This window comes from Erythrolamprus reginae, chromosome 8 (genome assembly GCF_031021105.1).
Source record: "Erythrolamprus reginae isolate rEryReg1 chromosome 8, rEryReg1.hap1, whole genome shotgun sequence".
Lineage (NCBI taxonomy): Eukaryota > Metazoa > Chordata > Lepidosauria > Squamata > Dipsadidae > Erythrolamprus > Erythrolamprus reginae.
Window position 1 is genome coordinate 8115818 of NC_091957.1, and position 26559 is coordinate 8142376.

General features: G+C 40.9%; 1 protein-coding gene across 1 annotated transcript in view; it reads right to left on the reverse strand.

Annotated features, from left to right (window-relative positions):
- Positions 1-26559, reverse strand: part of ASTN2 (astrotactin 2) — a 397091-nt gene that overhangs the window by 221936 nt on the left and 148596 nt on the right. Inside the window, 2 exon segments of the mRNA XM_070759605.1 lie at positions 4970-5077; positions 19657-19806. Of these exon segments, the coding sequence (XP_070615706.1) occupies positions 4970-5077; positions 19657-19806 (258 nt within the window).

Consider the following 26559-nt stretch of genomic DNA (forward strand, 5'->3'; position numbering starts at 1 on the left):
TGGGAAGGGGCCTTGGAGGTCTTGTAGCTAAAGCCTCTGCTCAAGGAGAAGACCCTATATTCCATTCTGGACAAATGGCTGTCTAGTCTCTTCTTAAGACCACCCACAATTTATGGTGGCAAGCTGTTCCACTGATTAACTGTCCTCATTGTCAGGAAATTTCTCCTTAATTCTAGCTTACACCTTCTTGTTGTTGTTCTATCCTCAAGTGCTTTGGAAAGTAGCTTGACTCCCTCTGCGATATTGGAAGACTGCTATCATGTTTCCCCTGGTCCTTCTTTTCAACTAAACACACCCAGTTCCTGCAACTGTTCTTCATATGTTTTAGCCTCCAATCTAATCATCTTTGCTGCTCTTCTCTGCAGTCTTTCCAGAATCTCAACATCTTTTTTGATGAAAAAAAGTGATGAAAAATCAGTGATGAAAATTGGATGCAATATCCCAAGTGTGGTCTTACCAAGGCAGTGTAAAGTGATAGAAAGACGTCACATGAATCTTGATTCTATCCCTCTTTTAATGCAACCTATCTCACAGACTTTCTCCAAGAAAGCCTTACAACCTCCCCTAGTTTAAATATTTATGCAAGGCAGATCTCTCTCTCTCTCCCCTCTCTCTTTGTCTCTGTCTCTCTGTCTGTCTCTGTCTTTCTCTGTCTCTCTCTATATATCTCTTTCTCTCTCTCTTTGTCTCTGTCTGTTACTGTCTCTGTCTGTCTGTCTCTCTGACTTTCTCTCTCCCTCTCTCTCTCTTTGTCTCTGTCTGTCTCTCTGTCTGTCTCTGTCTCTCTCTATCTCTCTCTTTATTTCTCTCTCTCTTTGTCTCTCTCTGTCACTGTCTCTGTCTGTCTGTCTCTGTCTTTCTCTCTCCCTCTCTTTCTCTCTCCCTCTCTCCGTCTCTCTGTCTGTCTCTGTGTGTGTGTGTGTCTGTTTCTCTCTTTCTCTGACTCTCTGTGTGTCTGTTTCTCTGTCTCTCTCTGTCTCTCTCTTCTTTCTATCTCTTTGCCGATGTTTCAATTGATTACTATTTATTATTATTCATCTCCTCTTTCAACAGCAAAGGCTGGTTATTCCCCAACACATGGAGGCATTAAGCAGAACGGTTCCAGTTCTGGTCTATAGATGCCAATATTTGCGTGATGACAGCTTCCATGCGAGAGCCTGATCTTGAAAATATATTTTTTTCCCCTTGGGTTTCTCTCTGGAACAGATTCAGCACCTCCCTGCTCCCTGCCTTTCCTATAATTAAGGGAAACCAGCAAAGATCCAGGAGGTGGTATCGTCAAAAAGTCTTGGTTACAGTTGAACTGTTCCTCAAATGTCATTATTTGTTCACGCTTAATTTCTTTGGTTTTCAAAATCAATTCCTGCCATTCTGTAAAGAAGAATGAAGTGCCAGCTTTTTTTAAAAAAAGCACTTACAGTGGAAACCGAGCCTTTGGAAATAAGACAAGTGGGGGGAAGACTTTTTTAAAAAAGTAATTTAAAAATTACCTTTTAAGAGAATAGGTTGATCCCTCTTCTAAGAGGCTGCCACAATAAAGAGGGAGTCAAGCTATTCTCCCAAGCACCTGAAGGCAGGACAAGAAGTAATGGATGGAAATGAATCAAGGAGAGAAGCCACCTGGAATTAAGGAGAAACTTTCAAACAGCGAGGACAATTAACCAGTGGAACAACTTGCCTCCAGAAGTTGTAGGTGCTCCATCACTGGAGGTTTTTAAGAAGAGACTGGACAGCCACGTGTTTGAATTGGTATAGGATTTCTACCATTTAGCAGCAGGAGGTTGAAATGAGGTTCTGAGAGGAGGAGGAGGAGGAGGAGGAGGAGGAGGAGGAGGAGGAGGAAGAGGAAGAGGAGGGAGAGGAGGGAGAGGAGGGGGAGAGGAGGAGGAAAAGGAAGAGGAGGAGGAGAAAGATGAGGAGGAGGGAGAGGAGGAGGAGGGAGAGGAGGGAGAGGAGGAGGAAGAGGAGGAGGAGGAGGAGGAAGACGAGGGAGAGGAAGGAGAGGAGGAGGAAAAGGAAAAGGAGGAGGAAGAGGAGGAGGAAGAGCAGACTAGACTAGAAGACCTGCAAGGCCCCTTCTGTTTTTCCATTATTCGTTATAAATGCCACACCAGCATTTTGTCCTTCTTGCTGTAGAGATGTTACCAAACAATGACTTTGATTGACGTTTGGGCTAGCCTTCACTCACTTCTCTGCAACTGCCCAAGGCCTGATCCAGTGGCACAACCTTGAGGATGCCAGGTAGACCTACAATGCTTCAAGACACTGGTATGTATTATATAGATATATATATATATACTGGTATATATATATAGAGAGGGAATTATTATTTGAACTCCTTGACACATCCGCAAACCCTTCTCCCCACAAATTCTTCCCGACTGAATGTGTAGCGTATCAGGGGGGGAAAGGTTATAGGAAGGTTAACCGCTTGTCACTCTACATTAGCTATCACCATTTGCCTAGACTGGAAAATAACAATAAAGACAGCTTTGGTTTTTATTAAAGGAATTCCTTACCTGCAGGCTAAACAGGTATACCTTCATGCCATATCAGAAATACACTGTTATGTCACAAATGCACCCAGGAATATCCCCAATGAGATTTATTTTATTTATTTAAATGTGGTTTTTTAATGGCTGGTCAAGTGTTGCAACTCTGGTGGTTCCCAAAACAACAATAACAGAAGTGGTTTGCTATAATCAAATTCTTCCTTTTTCTTCCTCTTCCTCTCCTCCTCCTCTTCCTCTCACAACCTCATTTGATGTTTTTATGGTGGCTCCATAATGTCGAAAATGTCCAGAGATACTTCACCACCAGAAGAGCTCTTCACTCCTCTACCCGTAACAGAACGCCCTATGAAACTAGACTTACAATCCTCAGTCTAGAAAGCTTAGAACTAAGACACCTCAAACATGATCTAAGTATTGCCCACAAGATGATTATGCTGCAATGTCCTGCCTGTCAAAGATTACTTTAGCTTCAGCCACAACAACACAAAAGCCCACAACAGTTACAAGCTTAATATTAACCGCTCCAAACTTGACTGTAAAAAACACGACTTTAGTAATCAAGTTGTCGAAGCATGGAATTCACAACTGGACTCTGTAGTATCATCCCCTAACCCCCAACACTTTACCCTTAGATTATCCACGGTTGACCTCTCCAAGTTCCTAAGAGGTCAGTAAGGGGCGTACATAAGTGCACCAGAGTGCCTACCATCCCCTGTCCGATTGTCTCTCCTATATCTCCTATATCTTCTCTTCTATCCCTATATCTTGTTCTGCTATTCTCTCATAGTTATATTTCACTCTTTTATTTTCTCCTCTATTCCCCCTTTAATACATTCTACCCGATATTTGTTTGTTTGTTTGTTTGTTTGTTTGTTTGATTACTTACTTACTTACTTACTTACTTACTTACTTACTTACTTACTTACTTACTTACTTACTTACTTACTTACTTACTTAGTCCAATACACAATGAAGTTTTAGTGGGTATATATCTATATACACATAGTAAAATACATGATGAAGGTTATAGAGGAGATACTCATAGTAAAATATATCTAAGAAATAATAGAAAAGAAGATATAGTAATAGAACATATCAATGAAAGAATAGAAGAAGAGATATGGGAATAGAAGAAAGGTATAGGAGATATAGGAGAGCAATAGGACAGGGGACGGAAGGCACTCTAGTGCACTTGTACTCGCCCCTTACTGACCTCTTAGGAATCTGGATAGGTCAACCGTAGATAATCTAAGGGTAAAGTGTTGGGGGTTTGGGGATGACACTATGGAGTCCGGTAATGAGTTCCACGCTTCGACAACTCGGTTACTGAAGTCATATTTTTTACAGTCAAGTTTGGAGCGGTTAATATTAAGTTTAAATCTGTTGTGTGCTCTTGTGTTGTTGTGGTTGAAGCTGAAGTAGTCGCCGACAGGCAGGACGTTGCAGCATACGATCTTGTGGGCAATACTTAGATCATGTTTAAGGCGTTTTAGTTCTAAACTTTCTAGGCCCAGGATTGAAAGTCTAGTCTCGTAGGGTATTCTGTTTCGAGTGGAGGAGTGAAGGGCTCTTCTGGTGAAGTATCATATCCTCTATAACCCTCATTGTGTATTATTGTGTATTGGACAAAACAAACAAATAAAATTGTGCTGCTACTCCTCTTCCTCCTTGACATCTGAAGAATAAACTCAATGCTGTAAACAAACCTAAGGTGAACTGACTGGACCAAATCTGTGATGAAGATAAATGCTGATACCAGGAGCAGAAATTCTGCCAACCTGAACAGAAGTTGCAGTCTCCCCCTCCCACCTTTCTCTAAAATACACCAACTTTTAGAAGCAACATGGACACAATGACTTTACAAGCGCGTCACATTTAAATTCTCTTGATGATGTAAGCGAAGGTATCTTCCGTGGGTTCCCATGAAGCCCGGTCTTTCTTTTTTCTTTTTCTTTTGGTATTTCTTTTTATTTTGTTTGACATACAAACATTTAGACATCATACAATACAACATTGAACATTTACGATTTATATATTTACAAGATTTGTTTTTTACAATTCTATTTGCTATACCTTTTTCTTAACTTCCACCCAGTTGTATATTTTTCCCCACACTTTGTAATAGTCCTTATTTTGTTGGTTTTGTATCTCATATGTTAATTTGCTAAATTTGGCGCAGTCTAATATTTTTTTAATCACCATTTCTTTGTTTGGAGCCTTTTCTTGTTTCCAAACTTGTGCATATGCTAATCTTGCAGCAGTGAGTAAGTGATTTATTAGGTAGTAATTTTCTTTGCTATGATTACCTCTGATTATGCCTAGTAAATACATTTCCGGTTTTATCTCAAGTATATAGCCCAGAATTTCTTCCATCCATTTCCGAATTCGGATCCAGAATTTTTTAGCTTCCTTACATTGCCACCATATGTGGTAGTATGTCTTTCTTTTCAACTCACCTTTGCTGCGTCGGCGGCTTCGGTACTGCTCGGTGTAGCAGGTCAGCTGGGTCTCATCGTCTGCTTCGGAACCGGAATTGCCCTTGGTGTGACCAAACCCAACGCCACCTATGGAGAAAGAAAACGAATCAGTGCTTTCATGCCCACCAGAGAACTTTTCCGGATGACTTCTTTGCCAACACAACAGCCGTTTTCCTGAAAGAAGTGTGTAAAAACACAACGGCCTCCTGCTTATGTAAAATGAGATGGTAAAGGCTGGTTTTTCAGCACTAGAAAACGGGCTGGGTTTTCTTGGTGGCTCAAGACAACACAATCTTTACGGCATGTAATTTTCCCCTCCAATGCTTGCCTGCTGCCTCTTATTATCTGAAGGCAAAGGTGACCACTCTCCTCAGTCTCAGGGTAGGGTAGGACACAACCTCAATGACTGACCCTTCCATATTTCCAAATCCTAAAATTTGCCGTCTTCTTGATGTTGGAATTTCAAGAAAGGTAGCTAGGAGGGGAAACGGAGGAGGAAGGGACCTTAGAGGTCTTCTGGTCTAACCACTCTGCTCAAGCTGGAGACCCTCTCACCATTCCAAACAATCACTTCAGTGATAGAACACCCATAACCTCTGGAAACAAGAAGAAGACTGGAGACATAAGAGCTAGGAAAAAGTTAGTAGCTACACTTCTTTCCTCGGTCGAAGGAAAAGAAGTCAGAGTGGCCTGTTAAAGATTGTATGACTGTAATTTAAAGGAAGGAAGGAGAGGGAGGAGAGAAGGAGAGAAGGAGAGAAGGAGAGAGAGAGATGACAGGCCAGCAGGCAGGCAGGCAGGCAGGCAGGCAGGCAGACAAACAAGTAAATAAACAAACAAACAAACAAATAAATAAGGGCATTGACTTCCAACTCATCCTAGCACAGTACAAGATAAACACATTCCAAACTCATCCTTTTGCTTTTACACATGAATATTAATTAATACAAATATTGTATTTTTGTTGAAATGTTGTAAGCCACCCCGAGTCCATGGAGAGGGGTGGCATATAAGTCCAATAAATAAATAAATAAATAAATAAAACAATGGACTGTATACTTATCCATTCCTAAAACATCAAATCCTTCTAATCAACTAAACCAAGATCATAGTTTCATTTTCTTTTTCTTCTTCACAAGCAAAAATCCCAGTACATATACATACATATCCAAATATTTTATTTATTTTATTTATTTATTTTGTCCAATACACAATGAGGGTTTTAGTGGGTATATATCAATACACACATAGTAAGATACATGATGAAGGTTATAGAGGAGATACTCATAGTAAAATATATCTAAGAAAGAATAGAAAAGAAGATATAGGAATCGAACACATCAATGAAAGAATAGAAGAAGAGATATAGGAATAGAGGAAAGGTATAGGAGATATAGGAGAGCAATAGGACAGGGGACTAAAATATTTAATATTTTAAATAAATATTAAACCTTAAACAAACTTTTAAATAATAAAGTCAAACCATTCCTGCTTCAACTTCCTTGCTAGGGAAATCATGTGCATTTCTCTTTGCACCTAAGTCATCTTTGTTAGCTGTCACCATTTGGATTTATAACATTTATTATATTATTTCAAATTCTTTGCTCTTACTGAAAGAAAGAAAGAAAGAAAGAAAGAAAGAAAGAAAGAAAGAAAGAAAGAAAGGGGGGCTTTCTTTTTTTTTCACCCTCTTTGCTAAACCTTTTTTTAAAAAAACCCAGAAAGCACTTTTTAAAAAATCAAAACTTTCTAATACATCTTCTTTTTTGACTTCTTAACATTCATTTAAAGGCCAATATCTTTTGTCTGCAATAGGATACTTTTAGAAATTTTTTTTAATTTAAATTTTTTTTTTATTTAAAAAAAGGAAGGAGGAGGTTGGAGAAATTGCTTATGGTCAAATAAGTCCCAGTGGGTATGGCTAGCTGATGAGGCCAAAATAAGGCCGAAATAGATCTATCCTAGTCTCCCTTAATTTTCAAAATTCAGCTTAAACATGTGACATATATATATATATATATATATATATATATATATATATATATATATATATATATATATATATAACATTGTATTCAAAGAGAAACGGCTCATTAGCTCGGTTGACTGCTAACTTTTATGCTTTGGCTAAGAGCCAGCTGTCTTCCCGCTGGTGATTAGTTGGCACCCGCCCAAGTTCTTGCTAACTCCTCATCTCGGAAGCCATTAGGAGCAAAGTTTGCACTGAGACCACGACGGCAGCTTTCATGGCAGACAGTGATTGAATTAAGATATTTCCAAGAATTACGACTCCAAAGGCAACCTGGTTAAATGCAAAGCCTTTGTGGCATTAACGTCAATGCATTGTCTTAACCTGCATTGAGCTAAAAGTTTATTTGGGGTTTTTTTCCCTGCAGCCGGCCACCGATCCAGCCAGGGGACTATTTTTTTTTTCCTCGGTGTTGGAAGCTTCAATTTCAAGCCCTACATGGCATGGAATGAGATTACTTACGAGACCATCTTCTGCCTCATACACCCCAGTGGCCAGTCAGGTTCCAGAGAGTTGGCCTTCTCCAGGTCCCGTCAGATAGACAGTGTCATCTGGCGGGGCCTAGAGGAAGAGCCTTCTCTGTGGCGGCCCCAGCCCTATGGAATGAGCTCAACCCAGGGATTTGCACTGCCCCCATGATAGGCTTGGGGCCATGGAAACTCTGATATGTTGCCCCACCTGTTGGTTGTGTGAAGTATGAATCTGGTTGTCCAATTTTAACTGTGGGTTTTTAGAATGTAGTTTTATTAGATTTCTAAACATATTGTAAGCTGCCCTGACTCTCAGGAGAAGGGCAGCATAGACATCAAATTAGTTAATTAAATGAAATTAATAAATAAATACACTGCTCGAAAAAATAAAGGGAACACTCAAAGAACACATCCTCGATCTGAATGAATGAAATATTCTCACTGAATACTTTGTTCTGTACAAAGTTGAATGTGCACAACAGCCTGTGAAATTGATTGTCAATCAGTGTTGCTTCCTAAGTGGGCAGTTTGATTTCACTGAAGTTTGATTTACTTGGAGTTATATTCTGTTGCTTAAATGTTCCCCTTATAGTTTTTGAGCAGTATAAAATAAATAAATAAATTTGTGCACAGAGAGACATACAGCCTAAGGAAATTGATATTACTAAATCTAAAAACGGTCGCTTGATGTCTTTTGTACTCTGGACAGTGGAGCTTCTCAATTCTAGCTACTTTAAGATGCGAGGGGAGGGAAGGGGATGGGACTGACTTTAAATTCCTGGATTCCACAGCCGCCAGGAAGATGCAAATATTAAAGCAAGCTGGCCATGGGTTTCTGAGAATGGAAACCCGCCCATTTTAAAGCTGCCATGGCTGAGAAGCAAATGTTAACTAGCATAGCATTTAGACTTTAATGTTTAGCATTTAGACTTATATATCACATCATAGTGATTGACAGCCCTCTCTAAGCTGTTTACAGAGCATATTGCCCCTCTCATTTCACCATCCTCAGAAGGATGGAAGGCTGAGTCAACCTTGAGGGAGGAAGGAAGGAAGGAAGGAAGGAAGGAAGATAGCAATAGCACTTATATACCACTGTACAGTGTTTTTACAGCCCTCTCTAATCGGTTTATAGAATCAGCATATTGCCCCCAACATTCTGGGTCCCCATACTGAGATTCGATCTGCCAAACTGCTGGCAGCCGGTGATCAGCAGAAGCAGCTCACAGTACTGCACTCTAACCACTGCACCACCAAAGCTTTTAAATATGGGGTGTTGGAGAAGCAGCAGAGAGATCTTTGAGTCAGTCACTCTCTTACCCCATCATCAGTACTAGAAGGGAGTGGGCTTAGGTGTTGTCTGAGCTTGGTTTGTTTTTGAAGTTGTTTCATTACCCAGTTAGATGGCATCATCAGTGCTAGAAGGGTTGTGTGGAGTGGATCAGGAGGAGGAGGAGGAGGAAGGTAGGCAACATTATAATTGATAGAAGGGAGTAGGCTGTGTGGCGTGGGACAGGAGGAGGAGAACTGTGGCCTCCTTAGGGATCTCTGTTGGGTTGTTTTCTAGCAGACATTTCATTACCCAAATAGGTAATATCATCAGTGCTAAAAGGGAGTGGAAATGGGTCAGTGGTGGGATTCAAATTGGAAGGCTGAGTCAACCTTGAGCCTACTGAGATTCGATCTGCCAAACTGCTGGTCGGTGATCAGCAGAGGTAGCTTGTAGTACTGCACTCTTACCACTGCGCCACGGAGGCTCCCTATTCCCCATATTGCAAAATCCCCATTCCCTCCTCACTCCTGGGAGAAGGATACTGCAAAATCCCCATTCCATCCTCACTCCTGGGAGAAGGATACTGCAAAATCCCCATTCCCTCCTCGCTCCTGGGAGAAGGATACTGCAAAATCCTATACTGCAAAATCCCCATTCCATCCTCACTCCTGGGAGAAGGATACTGCAAAATCCCTATTCCCTCCTCGCTCCTGGGAGAAGGATACTGCAAAATCTCCATTCCCTCCTCACTCCTGGGAGAAGGATACTGCAAAATCCCTATTCCCTCCTCACTCCTGGGAGAAGGATACTGCAAAATCCCTATTCCCTCCTCGCTCCTGGGAGAAGGATACTGCAAAATCCTATACTGCAAAATCCCCATTCCATCCTCACTCCTGGGAGAAGGATACTGCAAAATCCCTATTCCCTCCTCACTCCTGGGAGAAGGATACTGCAAAATCCCTATTCCCTCCTCGCTCCTGGGAGAAGGATACTGCAAAATCCTATACTGCAAAATCCCCATTCCATCCTCACTCCTGGGAGAAGGATACTGCAAAATCCCCATTCCCTCCTCGCTCCTGGGAGAAGGATACTGCAAAATCTCCATTCCGTCCCCACTCCAGGGGAAGGATACTGCAAAATCCCCATTCCCTCCTCACTCCTGGGAGAAGGATACTGCAAAATCTCCATTCCATCCTCACTCCTGGGAGAAGGATACTGCAAAATCTCCATTCCATCCTCACTCCAGGGGAAGGATACTGCAAAATCCCCATTCCCTCCTCACTCCTGGGAGAAGGATACTGCAAAATCTCCATTCCGTCCCCACTCCAGGGGAAGGATACTACAAAATCCCCATTCCGTCCTCACTCCAGGGGAAGGATACTGCAAAATCCCCATTCTCTCCTCACTCCAGGGGAAGGATACTGCAAAATCCCCATTCCCTCCTCACTCCTGGGAGAAGGATACTGCAAAATCTCCATTCCGTCCTCACTCCAGGGGAAGGATACTGCAAAATCCCCATTTCCTCCCGATCAGTTGAAACTCTGAAGAATAGATGGTGGCGGGGCTGAAACCTACCTCTGGCCTGAGGGAAGGGAGGAAGAGGAGGATAATTGTGGGGAATCTTCAGTGCTTTCTGAGCTTGGTGGTTTTCTTAAAGACGTCTCAAGACCCAACTAGGTAACAGTCATCAGCGGTACAAGGGAATGTGGTGTGTGGAAGGAGGAAGAGGAGGAGGAGGAAGATAACTTTGGGGTATTTGATGCTTTCTAGGCTTGATTTTTGTTGTTGTCACAAATGTGTTATGGCCCAATCTAGGCAACATATTCCTTGCTTCTTTTCAGACAGCAAAGGAGACAACTTTATTTGAGAATGTCGGAGGAAAAAAAAATTCCCCCAATCCCACTTTGTCTCTCAGGCTGAAATTAGCTCAGCTTCCCTTCTGTTCCCCTCGGAGGCTAAAAATGCAAAGAGAAAGCAACATTCCACGCACTATCCACAGCCTACGCAATTTGTGGGTGGGCGATTGTGTTTAACGGCAGTGTCTGCTTTCTTTTAAGAAATAAATTTGCTGCTGTTTTTTGAGTTCTCCCCCATGAAAGCAGCCCCACGGGTCCATTTATTCCCCCTAGATATCCGTCCAACAACAGGGCCTCCAAACATCACCACCAGATCGGTCTTTGGAGAACCGCTACTACAATAAACCAGTGAGAAAAAAAAATCCAATAAACTTAAGGTCTCACTATACCAGTTTCCTCCCCATGGAGCTGCTGCCCTGCCATAAATGGAGACCTTTTTTCCCCTTGCAGGAAATAACCCTCTCCCAAACTCTCCAGATTACCTAAGTATATATACTGGTCTATATGACTAGATACATAGGTAGGTAGGTAGGTAGGTAGATAGATAGATAGATAGATAGATAGATAGATAGATAGATAGATAGATAGATAGATAGATAAATAGATTTAGAGAGACAGATAGACAGATGATAGATAGGTAGGTAGGTCGGTAAGTAGGTAGGTAGGCAGGCAGGCAGATTGGCAGATAGACAGGTAGAATTAGAGAGAGAGAGACAGAGAGACACAGAGAAAAATAGATGGATGGATCGATGGATCGATGGATCAATAGAATTAGAGAGAGAAAGAGAGAATTAGATAGATGATGGATGGATGGATGGAGGGATGGAGGGAGAGAGATAGAGAGATAGAGAGATAGAGAGATAGAGAGATAGAGAGATAGAGAGATAGAGAGATAGAGAGATAGAGAGATAGAGAGATAGAGAGATAGAGAGATAGAGAGATAGAGAGATAGAGAGATAGAGAGATAGAGAGATAGAGAGATAGAGAGATAGAGAGATAGAGAGATAGAGAGATAGAGAGATAGAGAGATAGAGAGATAGAGAGATAGAGAGATAGAGAGATAGAGAGATAGAGAGATAGAGAGATAGAGAGAGAGAGAGAGAGAGAGAGAGAGAGAGAGAGATAGTTTCAGGTTTGTAGATTTTACGGATCTGGAGATTTTGTGATGATGCGTGAGTCGTATTTCGCTTTCTGCGTGCCTGTGTTTGTGTTTGCCTGTGTGCCTGTGTGTGTATGTGTTTGTGTGTGCCCCCCAAGCTTTCATTCAGCCAAGGAGCACTCAAGTCGTAAATAGCCACGGGCAGGAAGGTGCATTAATTTCGACTTGATTAAGATAATTGATCGGCTAAGGCCGGGGTGGCGGGCTGGTTAGTGAGCGATGGGTCAGAGGGCCAACGTAGGCAGGCGACACCACCGATGCCCTGGAGGAAGGAGCCGTTTCTCTTCTGGACAAGCCCAGCCTGGAACACAGATGCCTCCCGAGAGTCTGTTCCCTTGCACGCTTTCATTCGGCTGCCGCCCGTGCATCCTGGTGATGGATGATGCTGACAGGTTAAATTATCCAAGCTGCACATCTTTAGAGAGCCGTCGACAGGGATCCTGCATTTTCTGATTAGGTAGAACCTGTGTGGGTTTTAAAAGGTGGTGAGGGGAAGGTTGGGGAATGGGGGCAGCGGTGGCACTGCGCAGCCGCGCAAGCCAGCGGAGGGAGACGGGCCTGTGCAAACAGCTCCTTGTAACTCTAGTGCAGGAATATAAACATAGAAACACAGAAGATTGATGGCAGAAAAAGACTTCCTGGTCCATCTAGACTTCCCTGTTACTATTTCCTCTATTTTATCTTAGGATGGATACATGTTTATCCCAGGCGTGTTTAAATTCAGTTACTGTGGATTTACCAACCAAGTCTGCTGGAAGTTTGTTCCAAGCATCTACTACTCTTTCAGTCAAATCATATTTTCCCACGTTGCTTCTGATCTTTCCCCCAACTAACCCCCTTGTGCTTGTTTTCACATCCCTATTAAAAGCACTTCCCTCCTGAACCTTATTTAACCCTTTAACATATTTAAATGTTTTGATCATGTCCCCCCTTTCCCTTCTGTCCCCCAGACTATAAAGATATGTCAAACTCAAGGCCCAGGGGCCACACGTAGCCTGTGGGATGCTTAGAACTGGCCCACAGGGCCAGCATAGAAACAGAAACGGATCTACCTGCGGTGCCTTGGTCAGTGAAAACAGCTTGATAGGGCCCCATTTTCAATGGCAAAGGGCTACAGAGGTCGACCCCGAGGTTTCTCCCTTGTGGGGTGCCTCAGGGGTCGGTCCTCTCCCCCCTGCTATTTAATATCTACATGAAACCGCTGGGTGAGATCATCCAAGGGCATGGGGTGAGGTATCATCAATATGCCGATGATACCCAGTTGTACATGTCCACCCCATGTCCAGTCAACGAAGCAGTGGAAGTGATGTGCCGGTGCCTGGAGGCTGTTGGGGCCTGGATGGGTGTCAACAAACTCAAACTCAACCCAGACAAGACGGAGTGGCTGTGGGTTTTGCCTCCCAAGGACAATTCTATCTGTCCATCCATTACCCTGGGGGGGGGAATTATTGACCCCCTCAGAGAGGGTCCGCAACTTGGGCGTCCTGCTCGATCCACAGCTCACATTAGAAAAACACCTTTCAGCTGTGGCGAGGGGGGTGTTTGCCCAGGTTCGCCTGGTGCGCCAGTTGCGGCCCTATTTGGACCGGGAGTCATTGCTCACAGTCACTCATGCCCTCATCACCTCGAGGCTCGACTACTGTAACGCTCTCTACATGGGGCTACCTTTGAAAAGTGTTCGGAAACTTCAGATCATGCAGAATGCAGCTGCGAGAGCAATTATGGGCTTCTCCAAGTATGCCCATATCACTCCAACACTCCGCGGTCTGCATTGGCTGCCGATCAGTTTCTGGTCACAATTCAAAGTGTTGGTTATGACCTATAAAGCCCTTCATGGCACCGGACCAGAATATCTTCAGGACCACCTCCTGCCGCACGAATCCCAGCGACCGGTTAGGTCCCACAGAGTTGGCATTCTCCGGGTCCCGTTGACTAAACAATGTCGTCTGGCGGGACCCAGGGGAAGAGCCTTCTCTGTGGGGGGCCCGACCCTCTGGAACCAGCTCCCCCCTGAGATTAGGATTGCCCCCACCCTCCCTGCCTTTCGTAAACTCCTTAAGACCCACCTTTGCCGTCAGGCATGGGGGAACTAAAACACCTCCCCCTTGCCCATGTTGTTTTGTTGATTGATTGACTGTGTGCCTGTTTTTTATATATACTGTTTTTTATGAGATTATTAATTTAACCCTGCTGTTCTGTTTAAGAAAAGTAACAAATCTTCTGTTCCCGGGTCACCCTGACCCGGACCGAAAACTCTTCATTTGCAGTGCTTATGTTTGGTCTTTTTGAAAGCTTTTTTCACTTGGAAAGTAGTCTGAACATTTCTGCACACAATGATATGAAAATTGAAATGAAAAAAGTAAATCTTATTGGTTTATTTTGCGGATATAATGCACGCCCCCCCCATTTTTGTGAAATTTTTTTCAATTTATGGATAGTTTTGCTTGCAAAATGCATTCTATTTTACTAAAGTTGGTATGGGATTGGTAGCTTGAACATTTCTGAACATAATGATATGAAAATTGAACTTGAAAAATTGATGCATATTGGTTTATTTTGTTGATGAAATGCATGCCCCCCCGTTTTTTTTAAATAGTCTTCACTTTATGGATAGTTTTGCTAGCAAAATACATTCTATTTTACTAAAGTTTGTGTGGGATTGGTAGCTTGAACATTTCTGAACATAATGATATGAAAATTGAACTGGAAAAATTGATGCATATTGGTTTATTTTGCACATAAATGTATGCCTCCCCCCGTGTTCAATTATTTCAATTTATATAAAAATTATGCTGTTAATTTCAAACTTACATACTTTTTTTTAGTAAAATGGATTTGTTTCATAAAATTAGTCCTCTGGCTACAATGTGGTAGATTTTCAAAAGGATATTCCAAATATTTCTAGACAAATATGTATAAACAGTGACAATAATGGCACATAGCAAGGCCGGGGGTGGGGGGTGGCCTTTTTGTGGCAAAAATAAACCAATAAGAACCATTTTTTTCAGTTCATTTATATTTTTCTTATATTCAGAAATGTTCAATTTAGTATATCAAACCTTTTGGGGGGAAATTCCTTAGGGATTTGTAGCCTTAAAAAAATAGAAATTGACACGAAATTAAAAAAGGATGGGGGGGGAGGGGCTTTTTGATCAAAATAAAAATATAAGTCTCAATTTTTCCAGTTCAATTTTCATATCATTATGTTCATAAATGTTCAAACTAGTTTTCCAGTTGAAAAAGTTTTCAAAAAGATCAAATTCAAGTACCTAAAAAAATTATTTTTGGTCCGGTCATATACGAACAGAAACAGACTCGAAGTTATGATTTTTTTTTGCCCAGAAAACAATTAGCCACCACCCCAAAAATATTTTTTGATGATCAGCATTGTTAAATTGAGTAAATGAATGCCTAAGATTTTAAAGAATATTTCGGATTTGGAGGATAAAAAAATAAAAAGTGAAAATGGTTGCAAGCAGCCGAGGGGGGGGGAGGCCTTATTTCTGATATTAAAAAACCAATAAGAATCATTTTTTTCAGTTCCTTTATATTTTTCTTATATTCAGAAATGTTCAAGCTACCAATCCCACACCAACTTTAGTAAAATAGAATGCATTTTGCAAGCAAAACTATCCATAAATTGAAAAAAAAATCACAAAAACGGGGGGGCGTGCATTATATCCGCAAAATAAACCAATAAGATTTACTTTTTTCATTTCAATTTTCATATCATTGTGTGCAGAAATGTTCAGACTACTTTCCAAGTGAAAAAAGTTTTCAAATTGACCAAACATAAGCACTTCAAATGAAGAGTTTTCGGTCCGGGTCGTATGTGACCCGAACAGAAGATTTGTAACTTTTTTTGCCCAGCAAAAACTAAGCCCCCCACCCCCCAAAAAAAATTCTCATAGAGAGAACCCCTGAAATGATGAAAAGTCATGAAATTTCAAGTTTCAGATATGCAGGGAAAAATTTTTTACAGGGACTCAAACTTGGCTTCGGGTCGCATACGACCCGAACAGAACAGCAGGGTTAAATTGGAACTGGATGGGTGGGCATTGGATTTGGTATTGTGTACTGTACTGTTTTTTATTATTGTTGTGAGCCGCCCCGAGTTTGCGGAGAGGGGCGGCATATAAATCCAATAAACCTAAACCTACATGCAGAGGCCATTGTAGCTGAAAACGGGGCATGGGGAGGGACGCATGCAGACCCCCTCCGCGGCTCTGTTGTTGCTGGCAGAGGGCTATCAAAGCAAACTGAAAGGAGAAATTTTTTCCCCTTTTGCATTTGAGCATGCAGGAAGGGACAGGGAAAGGAGAAAGGGAAAAAGAGGAAAGGCAAAGGGGAAAAGATGGGAAGGGAGAAAGGAAGGGAAAAAAGGAAAGAGGGGAAGGAAGAAGAAAGGAGAATGAAGAGGGGAGGAAAGAGAAGGAAGGAAGGAAGGAAGGAAGGAAAGAAGGAAGGAAGGAAGGAAGGAAGGAAGGAAGGGTGGGTAGATGGGTGGATGAAAATGAGGATGGAAGGAAAGAATGAAGGAAGGAAAAATAAAGGAAGGAAGGAAGGAAAAATAAGAGAAGGAAGGATGGAAAGAAGGAAGAAAGAAAGAAAGAAGAAAGGAAAAATAAGAGAAGAAAGGATGGAAAGAAGGAAGGAAAGAAAGAAGGAAGGAAGGAAGGAAGGAAGGAAGTTATAATGAGAGTGAGGGAAGTCCTGCCTTAGCACTTGGCCACCACAGGTAAATGAGTGCTGTCAAACTGGCCACGCCCACCATGGGTACACCTACCCCCGGCCTCGCCCACCCCATCCTTCCAAGGTCAAACACAACCCTCAATCAAACAGAGTTTGGCACCCCTGGTGTATAGCAAGGGATGAAACCCTTCCCCTTCCACGAAAGCTGAGGGTTAGGCTCAACCACCGAAGGCTTTATAACACACTTCACCTGATTCCACTTTTGGGCTTGTTGTTGTTTTGATTAACGTGCCTGCAGTGTTTTACTCCTAAGGCCAGACTCTGCCAGCTGCTCTTCATTGGACTTTCCTTCTGTTATTTTCCTCCAGGCTGCCCTGCAGGGACTGACACTTGTTCAAAACAAAATTGCAAAAAGCCTATAAGCAACTCTTGCCTGAATCCACCTCACCATTGCATCCTGTATTCTGGCATGCTTCCATTCGCCTGTTAATGTTTTTTCTTTCTTTCTTTCTTTCCCCAAGTGGGAAAATCAGAACTGCAGAAAAAACAATTGCTACCAACCTGCCTTCGGTGGAAGACCTGCACACTGCATGAGTCAAAAAGAGGGCGGGGAAAATGTTCATTGACCCCTCGCATCCTGGACACAAACTGTTTCAACTCCTACCCTCTAAACGTCGCTGCAGAGCACTGCACACCAAGACAACTAGACACAAGAACAGTTTTCTCCCTGAATGCCCTCACTCTGCTAAACAAATAATTCCCTCAACACTGTCAAACCATTCACTAAGGCTGCATTACTATTGCTATTAGTCTTCTCATTGTTGCTATATAGAATAGAACAGAATAGAATAGATTTTCCTCCCACTTAGACTGTATGACTGTAACATGTTGCTTGTACCCTAAGATTTTTATTAATATTGATGGTTTCTTCATTGCTTATTTGACCCTATGACAATCATTAAGTGCTGTACCACATGATTCTTGACAAATGTATCTTTTTCTTTTATGTACGCTGAGAGCATCTGCACCAAGACAAATTCCTTGTGTGTCCAATCACACTTGGCCAATAAAATTCTATTCTATTCTATTCTATTCTGTTCTGTTCTGTTCTGTTCTATTCTATTCTATTAATAATAATAATAATAATAATAATAATAATATAATCATCATCATCATAATCACTACTACTACTATTACTACTACTACTACTATTTTAAAAAATGTAAAAATGCAGCTGCCTGTTCATTAGCTCCGCGTTGGCCTCTCTAGACCTTAAATGCTTCTGATTATTATCATAATATGCAAAAACAACCTGAAACCACAACTGCTCATTCTCTAGTTGTTGCTGGCCATCATTTGCATTTTCCATAATATTTATTAATATTAATTATTACTATTATTACTATTATTATTATTATTATTATTATTTGATGTTAATTAGGGAGAGCCATCTTTCACGGAAGCTCGGCATTAATTAAATTTACTGTGAAAATAATTGCATGCAGATGCATCAGGGATCAGAGTTTGACTGCCGCTTAACAGGGAAGCACTGCTGAATTCACACTCAGCTGGTGTCACAATCGCATGGCTGTTAGGAGGAAATAAATGCATCCCAAATGGACAATTTCATTTAGAGAGTTAAAAAAAAAAACCCCAAGAAGAAGAAGAAGGGGGGGGGGGGGAGAGGCAATGGGATTCCGAAGGATTAATGAGGCAAAGGGGTTTAGCTTTGCAATTGGATGCAAACTGCAAACATTGTAAGTTGCTAAATCATCACTTAACCTTAATGTTCCATGGAGTTCCAATCACTCACAGGCCTGAGGGCCAATTAAATGTGAGCAGTGAAAGGAAGAACATTTCAAAGAGAACCGATGTGCGGGAGGAAAACAGAACAACAGAGTTGCAAGGGACTTTGGAGGTCTTCTAGTCTAAACTTCTTTTAACCAGGAGACCTTATATCAGGGGTGAAATCCAGCAGGTTCTGACAGGTTCTGGAGAACCAGTGGTGGAACCAGAGTGGGGAGGGAATGAGGCTTTTGAAGCATCCTTTCCCCAGGAGTGGGGTGCAAATGGACATTTTGCAGTATGTTTTCCCCAGATTGGGGCTGGGGATGTGGATTTTGTAATATCCTTCCCCTGGAGTGGGGAGGGAATGGAGGTTTTGCAGTATCCTTCCCCTGACGTGGAGAGGAAATGGAGATTTTGCAGTATCCTTCCCCTGGACTGGGGAGGGAATGGGGATTTTGTAGTATCTTTCCCTTGGAGTGGGGAGGGAATGGAGATTTTGCAGTGTCCTTCCCCTGGAGTGGGGAGGGAATGGGGATTTTGTAGTATCCTTCCCCTGGAGTGGGAAGGGAAGGGAGATTTTGCAGTGTACTTCCCCTGGAGTGGGGAGGGAATGGGGATTTTGCAGTGTCCTTCCCCTGGAGTGGGGAGGGAATGGGGATTTTGTAGTATCCTTCCCCTGGAGTGGGAAGGGAAGGGAGATTTTGCAGTGTACTTCCCCTGGAGTGGGGAGGGAATGGGGATTTTGCAGTGTACTTCCCCTGCCACGCCCATCAAGCCAAACCACGGCCACAGAACGGTATTAAAAAATTTGGATTTCACCACTGCATTATATAATGTTGGACACATAGATAGTGCCCAGTGATGGAGCAGCCCCAGTGATGGAGCACCCACAACTTCTGGAGGCATGTTGTCCCACTGTTCCACTGGTTGATTGTTCTCACTGTCAGGAAATTCCTCCTTAATTTGTTCTCTCCTTGCTTAGTTTCTATCCATTGCTTCTTGTTCTACCCTCATGTGCTGTCCTGTGACCTCTAGTCCTTCGTTTCACCATAGACATGCCCAATTATTATTGTTCGCTGTCTTATTCTTGCTGTTAGCCGCCCCAAGTCTCCGGAGAGGGGCGGCATACAAATCCAATCAATCAATCAATCAATCAATCAATCAATCAATAAATAAATAAATAAATAAATAAATAAATTCCTGCAACCGTTCATTGTAAGTTTTATCCTCCAGTCCCCTAATCATCTTTTGCTGCTCTTCTCAGCACTTGTTCTAGGCTCTCAACATCAATTCATTTTTTAAAGGATTTCTGTTCAACTGAATGACAAAGCAACAGAGTTTTCCAGTTCGTTCCTTGGGTTGTTTTTTTTTTTTTTTTGCTTCCCACATGTACACCTACCTCGGTGTCGGTTCCTGCGTTTCCGTCTCCCAACAGATGAGCTACGGACAGCGGGCTGCAACTGGCCAATCTCAATGGGCGTGTTGGTCCGAAAGCTCTCCTTAAATTTCTGCATCAGGGTCTCCACTGTTTCCTGCGACACCTCTGCAGCTGCAAGATGGAGAGACAATGGGAGGGGGAGGATGAAGGGGCCATGAAGTGATGCCTTCATAAAGTTCTATCGTATTGTATCGTACCGTATCCTAGCCTATCGCCTATTCTATTCTATTCTATTCTATTCTACTCTACTCTACTCTATATTCTATTCTGTTCTGTTCCATTCCGTTCCGCTCCACTTTCGATTTTCTGTTCCACTCTATTCCTTTTTTTAAAATATTTCTATTATTTTCAAAATGGTAAGACATAACAAGACAAATAAACAAAATGTAACACATAACATAAAAAGGAGCTACAAATGCTCCGCTCACTATTGAAGTCATGTTAATACAGAAAAGAAAAGTTGATTATTATTTAGATCAGATCAGAAAAGTAAAACATCTCTATATTATTTCTTTATATAATAAAACATTTAACTATTAAACTCTATACTTCAACATCATTAAACGTTTCTTTTATTCCACCAACAATAAATCTTTTGCCAAGTTTTATAAAATTCTGTTTCCATTTGATTATTCAACCGTCTCGTCATCATGTCTAATTCTGTGCATTGCATAATCTTGCTAAAAAACCACATCACCCTTTGGAACTTCTATATCTTTCCATTTTTGTGCAAAGACAATTCTTGCAGCAACCAGAATATGAATTATTAAATAATATATTTCTTTTTTATATTTATCCTTTGTAATGCCTAATAAGAAGAATTCTGGGGTCTTCTTGATTTCTTGTAGTGTTATTTCTCTTAGCCATTTTTCTACCTTGTTCCAATAGGTCTTTGCTTTCGGACACGTCCACCATAAATGAAAGTCCGTTCCAATTTCTTTTTTACATTTCCAACAATTAGGGGATGTATTTGGAAACATTTTTGAGATTCTATTTGGTGGCAAATGCCCTCTATAAAACATCTTTATTTGGTTTTCTTTAAAAGAAACTGATTTAGTTATCTTCCAGTTATATGTCCAAACCTTTTCCCACGTATCTATATCTATTTATTTTCTTATATTTTTACACCAGCTTCTCATATTATCTTTTAAAATCCAGCCTATCGTCCTATAGTTAATCAAATATTTATATACCTTCCCTATCAATTTTCCTTGATTTTTGGTTAATTTTTTCCCTAGTATATTATTGTCTTTCTGAAATATGTATGTTCTTACATCTTTTTGGAATCTTGATTGAATCTGGGCATACTGCCACCAGTCAGTTGCAATCCCTGCCTGTTGTAACTCTTGTCTTGGTTTTAGTTTCAATTGATTATCTAATACATCCCTATACTTCCAAATTTTACCTTCTTGTAGTAAACTTGGGGGGCATGTAGCTTCTATTGGAGAGATCCATTCTGGCATTACTAAGAAGTGATTTTTCCTTATTGTATTCCATTCATTTAGTAAAGCCTTTCTGATTGTATGTCTCTTAAAGTAAGAATGTTGTTTGTATTTATCATACCAAATAAAAGCATGCCATCCTAACATTAAACCATGTCCCTCGAGGTTTAATAATCTTCTATTTTCTAAAGTTAACCATTCTTTTATCCAAGATAAGGCTGCTGCTTGGTAATACAACTTCCACTCTATTCCAGTGCAACACAATCCCAAAGGATTCAGATCGGCTCATAACAACAAAACTATAAAACAATATAAAACCCTTAATTTAATCCATGCTATATCACACATACCAATCAAAACGTTTTTCGAATCATCAAATTCAACTATTTTCTTTTTTCCATCAAAGTTCCTCTAAGGTTTCCAGTTTTGCAAATGATTGTTTCTTGGTCCCCCTTAACCCCCCCCCCCGACCATATTGTAATTTCTGCAAGTTAATTTTATAAACCAATCTCTGGATTGGAGGCTTTTCTAACTTTTTGTGGGCCTTAATCTTGCCCCATTCATCTCTACCCCTGCTCTCAAGCTATCCTCAGAGTTCAACCCGGAGTGGTGAATCCATATCAATCTTGCCCTCCAAACACACCGCTGTCAACTTCACATTTGCAATGAGAACTGCCAAACGCTTGGTTTTGAAGTATCCATTGTGACATGTGGAACTGATGCTGAATTTAACCTAAGGTTGCATGGGTACATGGTTGAGTTGCTGTAGCCTTGAAGCAAATATACATTAGACATGGTTGGCTTTTCCTCCCAAGGCAGCACGAGGAAGCAATTAGGCTTCCTGAAGCCAACAATTCTACAGCCACAAACCTGGAAAGGATCTTGTTGTAAAAGACTCCCTGGGAATTCCCCCTTCAAATGAGAGTTGCTACCTAGCACAGTTCACCTGTGTTGTCTATACTTAAATGAGTTTTGGTTACCATTAAAAAAAAAAGATGTAGAGACTCTGTAAAGAGTGTAGAGAAGAGCAACAAAGATGGTTAGATAATGATCTTTATTGTCATTGTATATTATGTATACAATGAAATTGGATCATTATGATGATTCCACCCAACATCCTAATAATAGACTGCTCAAAAAAATAAAGGGAACACTCAAATAACACATCCTAGATCTCATTGAATATTACATTTCCACAATTATTCCATTTGTACAACAGCATGTGAAATTGATTGTCAGTCAGTGTTGCTTCCTAAGTGGTCCAATTTGATTTCACAGAAGTTTGATTTACTTGGAGTTATATTCTATTGTTTAAGTGTTCCCTTTATTTTTTTGAGCAATGAAAAATTCATACAACAACAACCTCACAATCACATCTGCAGCTGGAGCAAGGTATTAAGCTCAATGGCACCAAGCCTGCTGGCACAGGTAGGTTTTTATCACCCTGCAAATTAATTAATTAATTAATTAATTAATTAATTAATTAATTTGTTTGTTTGTTTGTTTGTTTGTTTGTTTGTTTGTTTGTTTGTTTGTTTGTTTGTTTGTTTATTTATTTATTTATTTATTTATTTATTTATTTATTTATTTATTTATTTATTTATTTATTTATTTATTTATTTATTTATTTATTTATTTATTTATTTATTTATTTATTTATTTATTTATTTATTTATTTATTTATTTATTTATTTATTTATTTATTTATTTATTTATTTATTAGATTTATATGCCGCCCATCTCCTTAGACTCGGGGTGGCTCACAACACAATAAAAACAGTTTATAACAAATCTAATAATTTACAATATACAATATTAAAAAAAAACCATTATTAAACAGACATACACACAAGCATACCATACATAAATTGTATAGGCCTGGGGGAGATATCTCAGTTCCCCCATGCCTGATGACAAAGGTGGGTTTTAAGGAGTTTGCAAAAGGCGAGGAGGGTAGGGGCAGTTCTAATCTCTGGGGGGAGCTGTTTCCAGAGAGTCGGGGCCCCCACAGAGAAGGCTCTTCCCCTGGGGCCCACCAACTGACATTGTTTAGTTGACGGGACTCGGAGAAGGCCCACTCTTTTTCTTTCCTTCTTTTCTTTTTTTCTTTTTAAGTAGGTGAACGTGATTAGAAAGGTCTAGGAGGGCGGTGGTGGTGTGAATCTCTAGAAGGAGTTGATTCGCCCAGCACTAGTTATAAGCCGCCCTGAGTCTAAGGAGAAGGGCGGCATAAAATAATCAAATCCAATCAAATCAAAAGTTATAACCAACACTTTAAATCCAGAGACCAATTGGCAACCAATGCAGCTTGCAGAGTGATGGCGAGATATGCGTGTTATGAGATATTGTGTTGAGTTTGCCTGCCCCACATCGTGCATTTCAGAGAGATGGGGATCAGCAAAGGAATTGTCCACATGTCTCCAGGGTAGAGTCACAAAGTAAGAGGCAAGATAAATCTGGAACGGATTGGAAATGATAATAATAACGACCATGCCCTTTTCCACACTTGCCCTACCGTGACCCAAAGCTAGGTGTTTTTTTTTTTTAAGAGTTGCCTTCTGATTTAGCAAGCCGACACCCAGCAGGTTTGGTGAGAGGGTAGGCTCTGACCTTAAAATGTTAATTCTCCTCCCAGTCAATCCATTTTGCTGCAAAGAACCTCTGGCACAGCTCTGCAAAATAATGTGTGAACCGAAGCCAGGAGCCCTGCTGGGATGCCAAGGTTCCGGAGGTTGCTTCAAATGAAATTGTGATTAAAAGTTTTGAGTCCTTTCCTTTTTTTTTTCTTTTCTTTTTAAGTAGGTGAACATGATTAGAAATTAGGCAAGACTATTGGACTACAAAAATATAAGAAAGACAGGAAACAAAATAATTGGGGTTTGGCAAGAGGAATGTAAATTTGAAGATTGTGATTGATTATTAAATATGAATTGATGTAAGGATGCAATCAGATATATTCAGGTATTGCTTTAAGATATGATATATGAATTTACAACATTGTATTAGAAGCATAGAATTACATAGATAATTTAGATTAATAATCATAAAAGATTGATGTGAGTTAATGATAGTAAAATGTTAAGGTTTTTAATATTACCTAAGTTTGGAAATACTGAAATCTATATAGAAATGCAAAGGTGGAAAAGCATTGCCCCGAGTCTACGGAGAGGGGCGGCATACAAATCTAATCTAATTGAATTGAAATATTGATAGAATGTTACAACATGTTATATATCATATGGTTATAATATTATGATAAATGTCTAAGAAATTAGGATCAAATTGGTTTGATATTTTGATTAAGTTTTGAGTCCTCTCTCCTTTCCTCCCCTACTTCCAAGCAGAAAAAGAATAATCAGAGATGGGAAATGGTAGGAATTGGAGCTTTAAAAGTTTCCTGTGAGAGCTCCATTACTGACATTACTGAGCAAGGAAAGGTGAGGCACTGTGTTTTAGAAAGATTGAGGGATGGAGAAAACAAGGGAAAGAAAGAGAGAGAAAGAGAGAGAGGGGGATGAGAAGGAGAGGAGAGAGAGAGAAGAGAGAGAGGAGAGAGAGAGAAAAGAGAAGAGAGAGAGAAAGAAAGAAAAAGAGAGAAGAGATAGAGAGAGAAGAGAGAGGAGAGAGAAAAAAGAGAGGAAAGAGAAAGAAAAAGAGATAGTGAGAGGAGAGAGAGAGAAAGGAGAGAGAGAGAAAAGAGAGAGAGAGCTAGAAAAGAGAGAGAGAGGCTGAGAAATTCTTGAACTGCTAGGCCTTTGATGCCATCACAATCTGGGCATGTAATTTCACAGGCTCTTGCAGCTATAAAGTTTCTCTGATACCATCAGCTTACTAGATATGGTAGCAATTTGCCAGGACTTTGAAGGTTTCCACTGGTGGCCAAGATAATGTAGTAAAATTTCCCTCAAAAGGAGGTGTTCCTTTGAAAAAGAAAGAAGAATCTATGATTTGTCCAGGGTTTATCAGGAAGGCAAGCCTGATTCTCAGAGAAGAAAGTCACACAGCTAATAAGAATTCAGGGAGCAGAGAAGGGAGATTTATTTATTTGGATTTATACACAATAACCACAATAGCTGCAATAACCTCACCTTCATCAGTTTATTGACAAGAAAATGTTTCCCCTCTCTTCCTAGTCCAATTTCTTGCAAGGAATTTCTGATTTTGAGTTGCAAGCTCATAGCTTCCTTACAACCAGTTTGGAAAGTAGTTTAGCCAGAGAAAGAGAGACAGAGACAGAGACAGAGAAATCAAAGGACTTTCTCAGTGGACCAGGAATTTGACCTGAGCTTGCAGAATAAAAAACCAGCATCCTTTCAGGAGATTGTGGGAGCCTATTTGTTCCATAATAGCACAGGTTTTAGCCCATGTACTTTTATGTCATAGCATCTTCGATATGCTAGGTGACTTTTTTCCTAGGTTGTTTGGGCTACTCCTTCATTCCTTCGTTCCTTCGTTCCTTCGTTCCTTCGTTCCTTCGTTCCTTTGTTCCTTCGTTCCTTCGTTCCTTCGTTCCTTCATTCCTTCGTTCCTTCGTTCCTTCTTTCGTTCCTTCCTTCCTTCTTTCCTTCCTTCGTTCCTTCATTCATTCCTTCGTTCCTTCCTTCTTTCCTTTGTTCCTTCCTTCTTTCATTCCTTCCTTCCTTCTTTCATTCCTTCCTCCCTCCCTCCCCTCCCTTTCCCTCCTACAATCCCTCCCATATCTCCTTCCATCCTTCCCTTCCCTTCCCTTCCCTTCCCTTTCTCTCTTCCCTTCCTCCAACATCCCACTGGAAGGCCATCCAAGCAAGCCCTATGCCCGCCTTGACCATGCCCTACCCACCACCACTGGCCCCCACCTTCTGCCCTGACAATATTTATGCCTTGTTCGCTGTCAAAAAAAGACAAGGAAGGTTTCCAAAGGCATGGTGTAATGTTGTTAGATATACACAAGCCAGCAAAGCAATAATCAGAAATAACCAAACTTGATTGTGTATCGTAGCAACCTGCAAGATACTGATAGCTCCGGGGAAGTGATTTTGCTCTCCCGTCTGTTCTTAGATAAGCCAATTGGATTGGATTATAAACAAGGCAGGATAATGTGTTCTCGGGGGAATCCTCTCTCTTTTTCCTTTCCGGTTCTCTCTCAAACCCTCTCTCAAATAGGCTGATTTAAACAAGAGCATCTGCCTGGCATTTGAAAAAGCAGGCATATAGGGTGCATAAAAAAACCCAAACCAAACACCTCACAGCTTTTTCTTCAAACTCATGGTTAAATTATAGATTGCTGTACCCCTCTTTCATTTGCTGGGTGTTGAATGTTGTATGTCTATACTTTGTAAGTGCTTTTGACATGAATAAAGAAGATGGTTAGATTATAGGCTGGGCAGACATTTGTCTAAAATAGGGTCTCCTGTTTGAGCAGGGGGTTAGTCTACAAGACCTC